At 48.6% G+C, this 16,132-nt stretch overlaps 1 protein-coding gene across 1 annotated transcript; it reads right to left on the minus strand.

Annotated features, from left to right (window-relative positions):
* Window positions 1–872: 872 nt before the first annotated feature.
* On the minus strand, window positions 873–14,814 carry RFLNA (refilin A; the record flags this gene model as incomplete). The annotated part of the gene is made up of 3 exons (XM_082491416.1): window positions 14,458–14,814; window positions 3,341–3,450; window positions 873–1,206 (listed from the first exon to the last, which is right to left on the minus strand). Exons 1-3 carry the CDS (start codon window positions 14,665–14,667, stop codon window positions 873–875), a joined length of 654 nt encoding a protein of 217 aa, XP_082347542.1. The 5' UTR covers window positions 14,668–14,814.
* Between the last annotated feature and the right edge of the window lie 1,318 nt (window positions 14,815–16,132).

The following is a 16,132-nucleotide window of genomic DNA, read 5'->3' on the forward strand; positions in this document are numbered from 1 at the left end:
CAGTAAACTGGGTGTTTGAGACAATGAACAGCATGGCACACTTGGACTGACAGTACTTCTGAAGAAGAGCACTGGGCTCCTCAATCACTTGGACACTTATAGAAAACATCCCTTCTTCAATCATCTCCCTCTCCTGGCTGGGCTCACAGAAGAGGTGGCCGTGCATCACAGCCCTTTCTCCCATCTCCTGGTTGTGCTGTGCGTTGCTATGGTATATAAACATCTAGCTGCTAGCAAGAGCACCACGCGCCTGTTTTCTTCCTCTTTTTCTTGGTGACAATTCCCACTCCTCCCGGTAAGTTAGGCCTGAGGTTACTGCAGTGGTGTAATATTGCAGCTATCTCCCAGATGAGCTTTTGGAGCAATCTGTAATGTTTTGATACAAATAACTGCTTCCTCTGCATTTAAACTCTAAGAGACCTGGCTTGGTGTAAGCTGGGCAGACTGGACGCTGACTCTGCAGCTGGGTCTTTCCTTTGCAGAGATCAAAATAGCACTGAAGGTTACAGTAAGTCTCACCTATGTGCTGGATGAGACCTACAGAGCTCACAGGGCAGCACTCTGTTACGGATAATAGGGTCCTTTGTCATCTTGATTTCATCTAAATACAAGTCAAAAATAGATACACTTGGAAAAAAACAAAAATAAAATCCAGATCATGAATGTCAGGAACGTCGCAAAATACAAGCCAGCCTCTCACTGATCAAAACCATCCCATGCCCTGCAAGCCTCCTCCCAGCCAGTTCAGCCTCACCCAAGACAATGTGTTCTCCAGCCATTAATATTCAGTCACCATCAATGAAGGCCCAGCCAGAGACCCAGCAAAGGCCACAGCCTCCTTGAGGTCACAAGGTTGCCAGCGGCAGGGCGGATCAGAGGGTCTCGCTGTAGATGACACACGGGCTGGTTTCCTCACAGAGTTCCAGCTGCACGCTGGAAGCAAACCAACGCTTGGCACAACCCAAGCTGTAGTTGAGGGTGGTCCGGTAAATGTTCTTGGCACGCTTAGGAAAAATGATGGTTGTGCTCTGAAACCTCAGTGGCTTCTGGCGGGGCTCAAAGATCAGCTGGGACTTGTAGTTCCGCCAGGTGCAATTGGGAGCAGCAATGACTGTCTCGCTGTAGGTGGTGACGGTGGGGATGGGGCCGTAGAAGATGTCATCCCGATAATGCTTCTCAGAGTCGTACTTCACCTCAGAATTGCACCTACAAAGGACAGCAGGGTATCAGGAACACAGCCCAGGCAGCAAAGGAGAGAAGACAGGCAGGACTCTTCTCTAGCCCTTTGGAGCTGGCAACTTTTATGACCTCTTACTGCACAGACACTGGGGCAGCCACCAATCCTACAACCCAAACGGAGAGCCAAGAGGACTCCTTCCTCATGGTGAATCTTGGCAGAACCCCACCTTGCTGTCAATCCATCTCAGCTTTTCTGCAGTGCACGTGCACAGAGGACGAAGCCTGCCTGGTCATGCCAGGGCAGAAAAAACCTTGTTGCACAGGCTCCAGGCAACCCGCTTCTTCCTCTGGTTTCCTCCATGAGCCCCACTCAGCTCCATGGGCCTCAGCTACACTGGAGGTAAACACCCTGTTAGCAAAGGACATCAAGAGGTGATGAAACCCCTCAGCTGGGGCAGGTCAGAGGCTGAGGAATGGACATTCACCTATGGACTGTGCAAGAAAAGCTTGAAATCCCAGGAAAATTCTTGATCCAGCCTTTTCCTCTGCATTTTTAACAAGCACAGCCATGCAGCATCAACTTGAAATGCTGAGGGCCCCTGCCAAACAAAGGTACCCTGATCATTGACTCACGGTAGGTCTCACCACACTCCCTGCTGCTAGGGCTAGGCTTGGTGAATGTCACTGCTCCAGTCACCAGGCTGAGTAGATGCTGCTGGTGGGCCATGGGCATGGGATGTCACGCTGGGGTCAAGGGGAACCTACTTCTCAACACAGTATGTCTGCTGCTGCTTTCACAGGCTCTGTTGTCCATGCAAGCTCTGACTTGGCAGGAAAATAACATAAATTAGGTCTTCATAGATGGCAGAAGCATGGTGTAATGGACAGTTGAGCTGTCAAGGCTGTGTGTTTGTCTGTTTTGTCTTTATATTGCCTTGCCATCAGAGCACAAAGATGCCCAAGCTAGCTAAAATCAGAGGTGAGGTTGCTTGTTGGGGCCTACAGAAAATCCAAGCAATGATCAAATCACAGGTAAAGCAGAGAGATGCTGTGGGCTATGGCTGCCCAATATCCAAGCCACTGGTCTCAAAGGAAGTGGCCATGTTAACAGCCGTCAGATGTCTCTGCTGGCCTCCAGAAGGGACGTATGGAAACCAGGCCACATAAAGGGCTTTTCCCAGAATCCTTGGCCGTGGGGAACAGCAGGACTTTCACTTGTTTTCCCCGCTCCCCAAACGCTCCTCTGGCAATCAGCAGCCAAAGAATGTGCAGCTCCACGTAAAAAAGATTAAAAGCTGGGTGTGTGCTTGTCATTACCTCCACCCGGAGGGGGGTTGACTGATTGTGCACTGCATGTAATCTGAGCTGCTGTAATGTATTTTGCACAGCTAGGGTGTAAGCAAGTCATTCAGCACACATAAAACAAGACTCCGATGTAATCACCATAAAAACATGCCTGCTGGCAGTTCCTCAGCAAGCAGAGATTTACTGGGGTACGTTTCCAGAGAGGCGTTTGCATAGGTTCAGAAGAGTGGGAATTGGGTTTACAGTCCTCCCACTGTCCCTGCCCCAAACTGTGTGTAACTGCTCCATGCTGTTTGCAGAGTACATTCCACACCAGCAAAAGAGTGAAAGAAGAGCAGAGACGAATGTTTATCCATCAGCACCAGCCCCAGAGGAGCTCAGAACACCTCCATCGCTTGAGGGACCACGTCCTTATAATGAGGAACTCATCCTGTCTCTGTGGGCTGGTCTAATGCTGTTTTCTCTGCTGCAAGGGCTAAGAACAACAGGTGCCAATTATAAAGGTTTTGCTTCTTCTGAGGATACAAGTCAGCAGGGAACAGGATGAAGACCATGAGGTTACTTAGTGGAGGCCATCAAGCCTACAGGTGGTAACGGTTTTCTCTCATAGCCTTGGATTTGAGCTGGCCTTGGAGGGAAAGTCTGCTCTTACAACCTCTCTCCAGTTCTTGCCTCCTCCCCTCCACCTCTGCTGCTGTCAGTGTCTTTAATTCAGGCACTACTCTCCCACTTGTCCCTCCCTTCCCATCAAAATAACCACAACTCCCATCTGTAAACACATTTTAATTTTTTGCAGAAGGAAAAGCTCCAGGAAAAAGACAGAAATCCCCACGTACCCACACAATCCCATCTGTACCTGATTTCCTGCATGGGCTCAGGAGTGACCTCAATGCTTTCTCCAAAAAACACAGGGTACATTCGAGGCCTCATCTCTGGCATGGATGGGTTCAGGAGCAGGTAAGGCATCTGCAGGAAGAAGAAGAGCACAGGAAGTGTTGGGACACCACAGATGAGGTTGGCACAGTCCATAATGTGCTGTGGCTGGCAGGTGAGCAGCCAGCAGCAGCATGGTCGGTGCAGGAGACACCAGTGCCTCCAACCTTGCTGAACTCCATCTCCTCAGAGTCCCATGGGAGATACTGCAGGTGACAGGCTCTTTGGCAATAAGAACAGGTGACTGTGGCAGCATTAGGACCAACTTTTTCATGCAAGCTAAGCTTGCTTTGCTTGTACCCTCAGCATCATTCAGCTCTCCCTCGCAGTCCCTGTCTTTTCCAGGTTTGTACCAGGGCCCCTGGTTAGCATTGTCAAGTTGCCAAAAAACAGCCTTAGGGTGGTTGGCAGAGAACGGAACCATTAACCCCCATCCTCGCACAGACAAGCCTTGTACAGACCTTGCATTCAAGATGCCTTGACTTTCTGATCTGCCACCTGTGGCTGTATCAATTTACAGGCTGACTTCCAGTTCCCAGGCTGATGAGATGCAGCAGGATGCCCTCCACCCACCAGTACCACCCTCTCTACCTCCTTCTGCCCAGCGCATCGCCCCAGGTAAGTGACTCTGCCCAGATCTCTGGCACTCCATGCTGCAGCATCTGTTCACTGAATTTTAGGCCTTCATTTCCACTTCCTTTCTTGTTTCTCATAGGCATTGCAATTGTTTGGGGGTTTTCTTTAGCCCTGATGTTGCCTTCATTTTTATGAATTAACAACTCTTACAAAGACTCAAAGTGCCCCAGCATGGAGAAGTGCTCCATATAACACAGAGACAGAGCCTAAGCCTGCTGACTTAAAAGATATAGGTCTACTTATGTGAGATGTTTATATCTATATATATATGCACACATACACATGCATATATATATGCTGAAAATAATGTACCCCTTGCAATGATCCAGTGGGAAAAGTGGTAGATTTGCTGCTGCTGAAGTCTCTGTGCCAAAAATGGCTGTCATGGTCCAAGGGACATTCTAGTTACCCATGCACAACTGAGTGTGGGGTGAGACAATGGGGCACCTTGTGGCCTCTGCAACACAGGAAACCAGTTTCAAGCCAGGACTTTTTAATGAATAGAGGTGCTCCAACTCATGACACCGAAAACTGGATTTTTAAGACTAATTACACCCTGAAATTAATTACTTTGACAGATTGTCACAGTCCAGCCTAGCCTCCTCTGACCACCACAAAAAAGAGTAATCCTACTTCTCTATACTGGACTGCTCTTAAAAATCAGTTCCCACATATAGGGATCCTGTGTCTGGTGTGTGGACCAAGCCCAGCACCTAATTAAGCCTAATCCGGCCCTCCTGGAAAAATGTCATTGCAAGTTTTGGTCCCTGCCACCACTTTTCTGTTGGCAGTGATTTATGACACACAGGGACACAGGATCTCTTTAAAGGAGATGGCCGGCAGCCTCTGTGTAGGATTCTCTAGATGGCCAAAGAGCTCATGGAGTTTTTCCACCTTCCACCATGCATAGGCCATACGCACTAGAATCACAGCCGTATTTCATCAGTGTAAGTCAGGAAGATCATCTCAGGACTCACAGAATCCAGTGACAGTACCTGAGGATTGCGACTCCTTTCCACCTTCCCCAGCATTTTCTGGTTGGGTGGTACAGGAGGGAACACTGGAGCTGTGACCTGGTTCCTACTGGTAGTGCTGGGTAAGAGGCATTGCAGTTTGTGCCCTACCCTGTACAACATGCAGGTCCCCAAATGCTTGCCACGTTATCCCTCACGTTGCTGTTAACTGGCAAAGCTCTGTTGAGTCTGCTCAACAGCATCAGGTCTCACTAGCTGAGGACTGGTTTTCTCTAGTGGCTTGGTCTTTCTGCCTTAGGCTCAGGCAAAAAATACCATTGCTTCATCTGAATTCGCCAAGCCCTTCAATTCTGTGTCCCAAAGCCACAAAGCTGTTTACTCTTTCCATACTGAAATATCCCTGCACTTTACTACGGTGTTAAACTGTAAAGTAAAATGGCCAACCTCTCTTTTTGATTTAATATTTCTGTTCCATTGTCAAGAAAGGACAATATTTGCATAGGTGGGGGGAAAAAAAAAAAAGATATGTTCATCCTCACTACCAAACACTGGCCAAAAGGCAAAGTTCATTCCTGGATTGCTTTCAACACTCTTGACAGGGGAGGGCAAGGGCAGCCTTTCTGGTCGTAAATAAAGCTCTTTGCTTCTGAAATGTGAGTTGTTTTGATCAGACAAGCCTCAGTTCCCAAGGGTGCAGATCTCCAGCTTTTAACAGTCTGCACATGGCCAGAGCTCTTTCTAAAGACATCTTGTACACGAGGAGAGGTTCACTTGGGTGCAGGAGTCAAACACTATGTGCACACAGCAAGCTTTGGGGGGTTCATCTGCAATGAGATGCAGATTGCTTTAACTGGTGAAGGAAGAAAGGCTGGGATACGTGGCCCTCCTTCAGGAGACCGTTCTCTGTCTCTTTATACTCCTGTGGCCATACCTGAGATGGCAAAACCCCAGATGAGAACCTGCCCTCTTTTTACAGTGCCCACTTAAGGAGAGGTCTCTGCTTGCAGATGAGGTGAGAAAATTATCAACTTTCCTCCTTCCTTTGAAAAGCTCAGCTTAGCAAAAGGTATTTCCAACTTCCCAGATGAAACACTGAATTTGCACAGGGCACAAAGGTGGGCCTTGTCCTGTAACCTGAATAACAGACTTAAAGGTATGAATACCTCTTACTGGAAAATATTTGAATGTCCTATTTTTACCATGAACCATGACTCTCAGCACAAAGCAATGCTGACGTGGAAGTGGTTTCGGCTCTTATATCCCATCCTGAGGACAATGCTGCTGACCAGGGTGCAGGTTTGCAACAGGCTCTGAAGGGAAAGACCCTGCTCTTGAACTACCACTGCCTCTTCCAGCACCACCCAGATTTTTTTCATTGGGCATCCACCCAAGTCCATGCCTGACACCTGACCCTCCATGTGACCGGACAGCCTAAAAAAGTACATCTGGAGTGCTCTGCGCACCCTGCTCTCTTCATGCACTGCCTTTGGGCAGCCTTTGCAATGCTCACCTCAGCTGGGGAGGGGCAATAGCTCTCTTTGAGTGTAACCAGCAAGTTGGTCGTTTGCTGTTTCCCGTTACAAGTAAAATAAGTCACAGCCACCAAAGACAGTTTCACAAACTGGTACCAATCCCCCCAAAAAGTGGAGAGGCAGAACAGAATTGGGAAGGGTCTTCTGTCCCAGCTTCTAAACAACAGATGTTTTCAGCCATGCTGCCAAAACTGATTGCAAATTTAGATAACCAGAAAAAAAGGTTGGGAGGCAGTGGTCTGAGCCGCATAGGCATCCCAGTGTTGTCTTACTGTGACTTTAGCCTATGGGAGTTTCTTCTTTACTTCTACTGGCCAGTGACAAGTGAAGATTAGGTAAAATGGAATAGCTGTGATTTAAGCTGCTTTTCAGATCTAGATTAGCTTGCTAGTATGCTAAAAAACAGGCTCAGATAGATGGTAACCATGAGCTGCTTTGCTAGATTAATGCAGGAGAAAACCAAATCTCTTAACAGTTCCGCAAAGGGCATCTGTAAAGTGCAGTTTTAAAGAAGCAGTTTTAAAGAACCCATTGCTTCCAGGCAAACAAACCTTCACACTTCTTGCTAACATATGCTGACACTAATCGTGCTCTAAACATCCCTAGAGATGAAGATGCGGGAGGCGAGGTCCTTCCTGTGGCTTAGCAGGAACATCGCTGGGGCATCTGGCCCCCAGCGTTTGTACGGGAACAGGCTTCACAGCCCGCTGTGTGCTGCGGGTGCTGCTCGGTCAGAGCATGGGCACAGAGGCAAGCGCCGTCTGTTGAAATCACAAGTCCCACAGCAGGGAACGGGAAACAAGAACACGCCGCAGAAACAATACCAGCATGGAGGGAGAAAGGGAGGGTCTGTCGTGCATGACTGAAATCAATCATAGTCCAAATGTTGCCACTGAATTTGGTGAGAGCAGGATTAAGTCATCTCCAGGTTAGTTCTGGATGGAGCAGTGATGAGACCATTATTGTTGTGGGTTATAGTCTACCTTGCTCTGGGGAGGGAAGGGTGACAAAAGGCATTTCATAATGCATTTCATATGCTGTAAACGAGCATCAACTTCAGACCTGCAGGCTTGGCTTGATTAATTTAGAAAGCTGGAACAATTGCGGACATTGGGAAGGCAAAGCCAGCAACTTTACCACCCGTCAGAGACCGTTACAGATTCACATTTATCTACCACAAGTAGTACCGTGAGCTGCTGCAGTCAGAAACCTTGAAGTCACCTGGAAGTCTGCACATGGAAGACGTAAATAATTTACAAAGCACGGTCTAAAAATAGAGATCATCTGTAAGACCCTGCAGTCTGCTCAGCAAACAAGCAACTGAATTGCTTGAACAGAGTGAAAGGGTCACTAAACAGTAAGCACAGTTTTACATAGCAGCAACTGAAAGGCATTTCAGATGACATTTTGTTTCACCTCCAGTGATGTTCTGAAATCTCTGCTCCTCCATCTCACCTGCAGTTGGGAAGCAAGGAATAGGGGATATGAGCTTTCCAAAAGATTTGTCTTTGGGGCTGAAATGTTATATGCTTGGCACATGTCAAAAGCTGGCTTTTTGGCAAGAGTTTGACACCAGCTCCTTCCAATCTGTCTTAAGGTAAAAACAAAACAAAAATGTCCTGCCTGTCAAAAAAAATACTGACTCAATTCTTTTTCCTTCTGCACAGGAATGGTTGAAAGAAGAGGAACCCTGAACTGCTGAGCTCCCTTGAGAAAATGCTGATCCTTGGCTCATTTCTAGCAATCACTCAGTGATCTTCGGACACTTCAGAAATAAGGTGAGTTTCCCTGTTACCCTGCACCACAGATGGGCTGGCAGGGAGCAGAGCTTGTTGCACACTCCTGGGGGTCACTGATAGTGAAGAGGAGAAACCCACATGTCTTTAGATCAGGCTGTCCACAAGTGATCCACAGTTGAGGTCTGTCTATCCGAAGAACAAACCCTGGGGCTGCTGTGCTGGAAGGCTACAGCTGGGACCTGATTAATCTTTCCCAGTAACTGGAGCTGTGCTGTTAATTATCAGGTGCAGCCCTGCAAAAGCCACCACAACCCTGTAATCATTATGCAGGGAGAGAAGGAGTCTGGTAGTCCAGGAAGGTTGAGGTGAAAGGGAAGATACGGGAGAGCTCGAAAAGTGAGTCCCATGTGTACATGTTATGCCCTCTAAACAGAGCCAAGATGAAAATTAAGCAGTAAATGTGCTATAATTTTTATTTCCTTTCTGGTATGTAATTTATTTCAACCAGCAAAGGGTTACGGTATTATTAAAAAGTTGAAGTGCTTTCTTGTTTGGCTGCATTTTTCCCTGTCTTAACTCTGATGCCTTTCAGGCATGTAACAGCCTGGGCAGCTAAACTCCGCTTTTTTCAAGTAGCACATACATAGACACAGATAAAATCGGTTGCTGAACAGAATTCAATCTACAGCTAACCAACAGCACTTCCTTTACAGTGGCATAAGTATTATGGGGGGCTCTCACTTTAGGACAGACATGCATCCTTCAGCTCCATGTCATTGCTTTGTACCTGCCACAAGCGCGTTCTCAGTGACTGGTTCCTGGGGGTATTTAGATCACAGAGGTCTGAACAACAGCAAAAATAATATAGTGGGCAGAATAATACTATTTTACCTCTAATAATTATGTAGAGTCAGTGGGCTCTGTTAAGATACTTTTCATTTGGGGTAACTTACAAGAATGGAAGCAGAGTTATCAAGTAATAAACAAAGATGAGGAAAAAAGTGCCATGAAACTGGCCTGAAATATACCTACTATTCTTCAGCTTCCAAATTCCAGGCAGCAAAGCAACAAATTGAAATAAATACACCCCCCAAAACCTTTCCCCAGAAAGCAAGAAGGACCAGAACTGACCGACTCCTTTTGCTATGGTTGTTATGTGGAAGGCACTAAGATGTGGCATTAGATCTCCAGGGACTGTAAGGGGAAATGGTTTTCCAAGTGCGAGGGCTGCAAACAGGATACAGCTTCCCAAATTCCCAGCTCCTAACTTAGCTGGGGCATAAGCAAATCTCTCACCACATTTTCCCACTATGGTAACATGTCAGGTCCATGAAAATGTCACTTTACTCAGCTGTTATTTACAGCTATAATGAAAGATCTAGCTGAGTTATTTGACACACATCTACATTCTCCGCTCTAGCTGATAAGCAGTATTTGTTTAACAGACCATTTATTTTCCCAATATCTTCACGTATTGCACATTACGAGTAATTTATACTAGAGCCGGATAAGATTTTATTTGGAGGTGATAACAGTAAATGCAGACCTCAGGTATAAAGCAGGACTTTATTATTTCAAAGAATTACATCCCTCCTGCCTATCTCCCTCTTCTATTTCAAGTGTGAAGTGTGTGCTTTGCTTATTGTCCACAGCGTTACGCAGGGACGCAATGGAAATTTAAAAGCTAGAAGACACCACCCTAGATACAGCCACGTTTTTCAGAGTCGATGATGAGACTGCTATGATGATGAGACCACTTCGCTGCGGGTGTTGAACCAAGGAGGAAGAGGAGCAGGCGCGTGTTCAGAACTGGATGGGGCTGAGGCTCCAGGGACAACCAGGTGGGGTTAGCCTTTGCCAGGCAGTGGATGCAGGCGTGAAACTAAAACCATCGCCAACTCCTGCCAGGAGAATTCCTGCAGGATCCTGCCCCATGGGAGCGGTTCAGAAGTGGGTCAGGATGCCGGGCTGCAAATGCCAGCCCCGGAAGCAAGCCCTGCTGCTGTGCCAGATGGGTGCCTCACTTCCCGCACAAGCCTGGGGCTTTCCCCAGAGCTGCTGGGACCCACGCAGGCTTGGAGAGTCGTGTCACCTGCTTCATGTGCGGGCTGCAGGCTGGCTCAGTTGGGGGTGCTGGGCCTTTCTCACACATGTACTTTCCCTGTAGGTGTTGGCAGGTCTGGAAGTTACATACTGCCTGGAAACCCTTTGATGCCCATGTTCCCCACCCAGTCCCCACAAAGTCCCCCCTTCCTGGAGTGATTTCAGTGTAGGGTGAGATGCTGGCTCTGTGGCCCAAGGGCTCTTCAAAATGCAGCACGTCAGTAAGAAGTGTTTTGGTTTGCTTTTTTTTTTTTTTTTTTTAATATCAGCCATAAATCCAACCGAGTTGGCACACATGCTGACCTAGACCCCATTGGTGGGACCATGCCTGTGAAGGCTGTGCCAAGGGACAAGGTATCCTCCTCCTCCTCCGCACTTGAGATGAAGCTGGAATCTCCTCCCACCACACAAGACTGATTCTGGCACCACATCGTTGTCCAACTCAGCTCCTGAATGTAAGTACAAATTCCCTACGTGGGGGCATTCATCTGACAGCAGACCCACTGGGATATAGTCCTACAGAAGTCAGAAGTGCCTACTCAGTGAGGCAGGCTGAATGCACAAATACTTAAGTCTTTCAAATAAAGGAACTCATTGCAGCAGCAACGGTGTTGGGAAGGGACAAAAAGTCTGCTGCTTTAAGATGGCACAACTGCTAGTTCTGCAGATGAATGTGATCCTGATCTCCTGTGATAACCATTAGGAGTCATGCTATTGAATGCAAAGCACTCATTTTGCACAGCCCAAAAGCAGTTATTCTGGCCTAAAACTATATCTCAGGGCAACAACGACAGGGAAAACTCCAAGCAGATCTGGCTACTTTGATGTCATTTCATCCCCTGCTCTTCCAGTAACTGCTTCTTTGTGCGTATTATTAAGAGTTTCATTTCATTGTATTTACGTTCCTTTTGGCCCAGCATTACACGCAACGCCTAGAGAATTCAGTAACCCAAGTCCTAAGAATCAATTTAATCATGTTTTAGATTTAAAAGGCAGAACTAGGTGAAAGTCACCTTCTATTTTCATTAAGATATTTGCACCTAAGCACAAAACAATTGACAAATTCCCTACATGGACTTTATTTGAAGAAATAAAAGCCAATTTCTCCTGCACTGCAAGTAAAATGCAAAAAAGAAAAAAAGTCCCTAAATGGTGTTGAACTTGTGGTATTTATGACTCTGGCCCTAAATTGCCTTTCATATTTTCTTGGATCCCAAAGCTGTAGCCAAATTGGCTGGTTAAATGTGAATAAATGGTGCATTGTCTTTGAAACAAAGTCGTGCTTATTAAAGAGAAGAGAGTTTACTTTTTCGGAGTCACAGTTAATAACACAAAGCAGAGAGAGCACAGATTTTACACACAAGAAAGTATTCGATAAGGGCATGCAATCTCATTTTAGTCTGTATGAGAAGAGCTGTCCTAGAGCAGAAAACTTCTTCAATATATTTGTGAAGTTGGAGCAATATAGCTGACTGCAAAAGAACGCAACTGGGTTCAGACTGGTGGTTTTGATAGGTCCGCAGCAAGGAATAGTATGAAATACTTCCCACAGATCTGGAATGTTGTTTTCTTCACCTGACAGCAATTTATTGTAACCGTACACACTAGAAGTTTTGGCTGTTACTGGCTGAGCTTATATATGGTTTTATAGTATTATAGCACAAAGAGTACAGGCTGCATTCCTGGCCCTGTCACGTTTATAAGCAAAACAAACACTAATATAACAGGCGATTAAAAAATGCATGCCTTGCTGTGCAAATAGCTGCAATTATTGATTTGCCAATTCTGCATGCTCTGATGAACAGCAGAGTAGTAGAGTTAAACAGAAGCACATTCACGGATTGCATAATTGCTCATAGATCTGCAAGTCCTTGTTAAATGGCAAGATTAAAGCTAATTAGACACTGAAATTCAGAAGTATGAAGCAAGCAATGCTCTCCATATTTTTCCTGCTTTCTCAACTGCTGCAAGTACAGTATTTGCAGGGTGGAAATGAGAAGTAAAACTCTTTGTATAGTCAAACAGAGTGAAAGTTCCTATTTACTTCATTATTTTGCAGTGTACCAAACAGTCAGAGTTAAAGAGCACAGCCCTGCACCACTCCAAATAATATGGTCAAATTGGTTTCAGTGTTAGTATCTCTGCAACCTTCTGTACCTACTAAGGGCAGGCAACATCCACAACGTATGAAACCCATACTCCAGTACGGGCTACCCGTGCTGTTGCAATGTGATATAAAATTTGGAAACATCTACAGCATGAGTTCCTCTGAAACATGTATAATGTTCATTTATGATCAAAATAAAAAAATGACTGGAAAACTTAATTTTGCCTTACACAGATCACAGAAATAACTTTTTTTTTTTCCCCGTAGGAGTCAAGCACTAAAACTCTCAGTCCTAACAGCCCAAGAGCTGAAACAGGTTTTTCCTCATGCTCTTTCATCTTTGATATCTAAGGGCTTTCTTGGGAGGATTGGTGGCCAACTGTCATATTACTGGAATGGAGGCTGTCATATCCCCATTACAGAGCTTTGCAGACACTTCCACCCCAGCTGTTTTCTGGTCCAGCAAGCCTTCATTCATCTTCCTCCCACGTTTTATTTCACAAATACATAGCAACAGCCTGATCCTGCCATATCAGAGGCACGTGGGTAACTCTTTGTACATAAACAGTCCCATCAAGATGGCACGCACGTCCAGGCATCTGCAGGTAAGGCTCCATATTTGGAACTGCAGCGTTAGCAGGTTTCTGATTTGATTTTCATAATTAACACCTCACACCCTACCCACTTTAGCCTGGTGAGGAGGAGTCATTGTTCATGGGGAAAGTTTTGGCATGTTTGGGTGTAAAAGGCAGTTGTCAGTAATATGCTAAAATAGCCTTAGATCTTGAGAAATTAAATAAGGGTGTGAGAAGTCATTGCAAAATGTCTCTCCCAGGAAGAAGTCTCTGAATTGTCACTAATCCACAGGTACATAATTCTTTCCCATGGAAATTCTTTTCCATGCAGTTTTTATTCCATATAGAAGCCAATTAATTGTGTTGAATACACCTACAAATGTCTTTTATATATGTTAAAAAAAAAAGTTAAAGATCCCTGGGGAAGAACTTTCATCATCCTTTAAAAAACTCCACCAGCATTACTTACACTCTGAACTTTGTGTTTTAAAAACATTTTTTATAGCTAAGGGATAGAAATAAACAAATAAAGCAGAATAATAGTCATAATAAATCTACCCAAATCCTACTCCACAGTCAACCGCTTCACCGGCACTCCATCAGGCTAACTGAAATCTATAGTGCTACTGCCAGCTGTCTGAGCATACAAACCACTAACCCTGCCCAGCTTGGCCACGCAGCGCAGAAACCTTCCAGGCAGGCTCATGCCACAAAACCCCGCTCCAGCAAAGGGCAGTGGCACACAACCTTCCCCAGCCCATGTCTCCATACCAAGTCCCCAGACAGGCATCTGTACCCTGCCCTGAGTTAACTGACAATTTTGTCTTTCTTTTCAGCAAGGGCTCCAGCAAACGTGGCTCCACACTCCTGACAAAACAAATGTGGGATGCTGGAGTGTAAGGATGGCTGGGAGCCGGACTCCCCTGCCTCGGTCCAGACGGATGCAGCTCTAACCTGTATCTACCACACACGACAGTGTCACTGAAAAGCAATTACACTTTTCTGTTCTTGAGGTAAGCAGGGGAGCCCATTCAGACCTGGGTTTCACTCCCACGCCGTTATTAAGAGTTTACCCAGCCAAACTGCCAACACTTCTGTGAGCATATCGCAAAAACCCCGGCCAGCATCGGGCCAACCCCCTGCCTGGGCACACCAGTGGCAGTGCCAACATCGGACTGCAGCCGCCATGGGGCACAAGGAGAGCCCTCAACCACCAGTGCGGGTGGCCAGGCACCGAGGGGGGACACAGCCCAGGGGTGCCCCAGTCTGTGGGCACAGCCCCTTTCCTCGCTGCCCCCTGTGCCGGGGCTTGGCCGGCCCTTCACCCTCCCGGGGCCAGAGAGGACAGAGCTCAGCGCCCAGTTTGGCTCTTACCACTTTGCCGTCCTTGGCCTCTCGCCGGTGCCCCGGGACCGGGGGGTCCGCACCACCGCTGCCCCCAGCTCGGCCCTCACCGGGTGAGAGGGAGTAGAAAGGGGGACTGGGGCTGGGGGGCAGCCCCGAGTCCGGGCTGTCCAGCAAACCTTCCCGGCTCTTCTCCTTCAGGCTCTCGTCCATCCCTTGCAGCTGGAGGTGACCTACCATGTCTGGGGGGCAGCGAGGGGGCCGCAGCGGGAGAAAATCCTCCAGCGCCGCCCACCGCCGAGGGAGTGAAGGGTAAAGGAGCCCGGGGGGATCCCCCTGAGTCCCGATCGCCGCCACCAGCCTGCCGGAGCCCGGGCTGAGCCTGCTGCGGGGCAGAGAGCCAGCATCAGCCGGACCGGGCTGCCCCGGCCGCCTCCCCTCCACCCGGCCCCCGCGCCCTGCCCGACCCCCGCCCGTCAAGGCGGCCCCCGGGGAAGGGAAGAAAGGCCCGGTTCTCCCCAGCCCTAGCCCCAGCCCCGCGGGGGATGCGGCCGTTCGGAGCGCCGGGGCGGCCCCGCCGGCAGGGAGCGCTGGGCGCGGCGGGGGACGGGACAGGGACGGGCGGGCCGCTCTCGTCCACAGGCTGCCGCCGTCCGCCCGCCCGCCGCCTCCCGGCGGCCCATTTATCCGGAGAGGGTGGGAGGGGAGCCGGGGAGCGCCCTCCCCTTCCCCCGGCCCCCCAGCTCTGCCCCGGCCGAACGTTTTCAGGCACTTCCCAGGCAGGGAGCGCGGTTGGCGCCGCCCGCCCGCCCTCTCCCCCCCCCCCCCCCCCCCCCCCCCCCGCCGGGGCGTCGTCCCCCGAGGAGACCTGAGGCAACCCCCGCACACGGCGGTACCCCGCGGCCTTCGGGAGAGGGGCCTCCCCACCCGCAATCACGGAGCTGCTGTTTCCCTCCGCTGATTTCCCTCACTTCTGTCTGATTTTTCCCTCACTTCTGTCTGATTTTTCCCTCAGTTCTGACTTGCACCCCTCTTTCACCCCCAGACCCCCCAAAGCAGCTTTGCCCCTCAGCGTCAAGGCACGTGGGCATGCGGGAAGCACTCTTCTCAAGAGCCATCGTCCCTCTTCACTTTGAGGGGGCTGAGGGTGGCTTCACTGAGGCAGCGGGTGACCATGGCAGTGTTGGCTACCGGGGTGTACAAGCCCACCATAGCCCCTCTCCCGGCCATACCCTCATGGCAGTCCTTACGCCTCCCACTTAGTGCAGCCTAAACCACAATCTTTTTCTTAGGCTCCAGATCTGCTGGTCCACAACCACCAAGGAGCTGGCCTCCCCGTCCCGGCCATGGTGTTCGAGGACACCATAGGAGGGCATCCCAAATCCCAGCACGGCCGATAGCCGGGAGGAGCGGCTGGTGCCAGAGGCACTGCCAGCACTGAGGGGAACGGAGAGTCCATATGAACCCTCAGGGTCTGGAGAAGCAAGCAGCGGTTAAACAGGTCAGGTTTGCTGAAGCCGATACGGACATTTATTGCACAATAACTGGCTGATGTTAACGTTGCCTTATCCACAGCCCTAGTTATGTTTTTCTCATCGTGTTTTCTCTCTACGTAGAGTCCAGACTGTCAGAAATTTGGGGCAGGCCAGCTCTTCCAGCTCAGCCCAGTGGAGCTTTATTCATGGCAAATAGGTTTCCATGGGAA

This window comes from Vanellus vanellus, assembly GCF_965231255.1.
Source record: "Vanellus vanellus genome assembly, chromosome: 16".
Lineage (NCBI taxonomy): Eukaryota > Metazoa > Chordata > Aves > Charadriiformes > Charadriidae > Vanellus > Vanellus vanellus.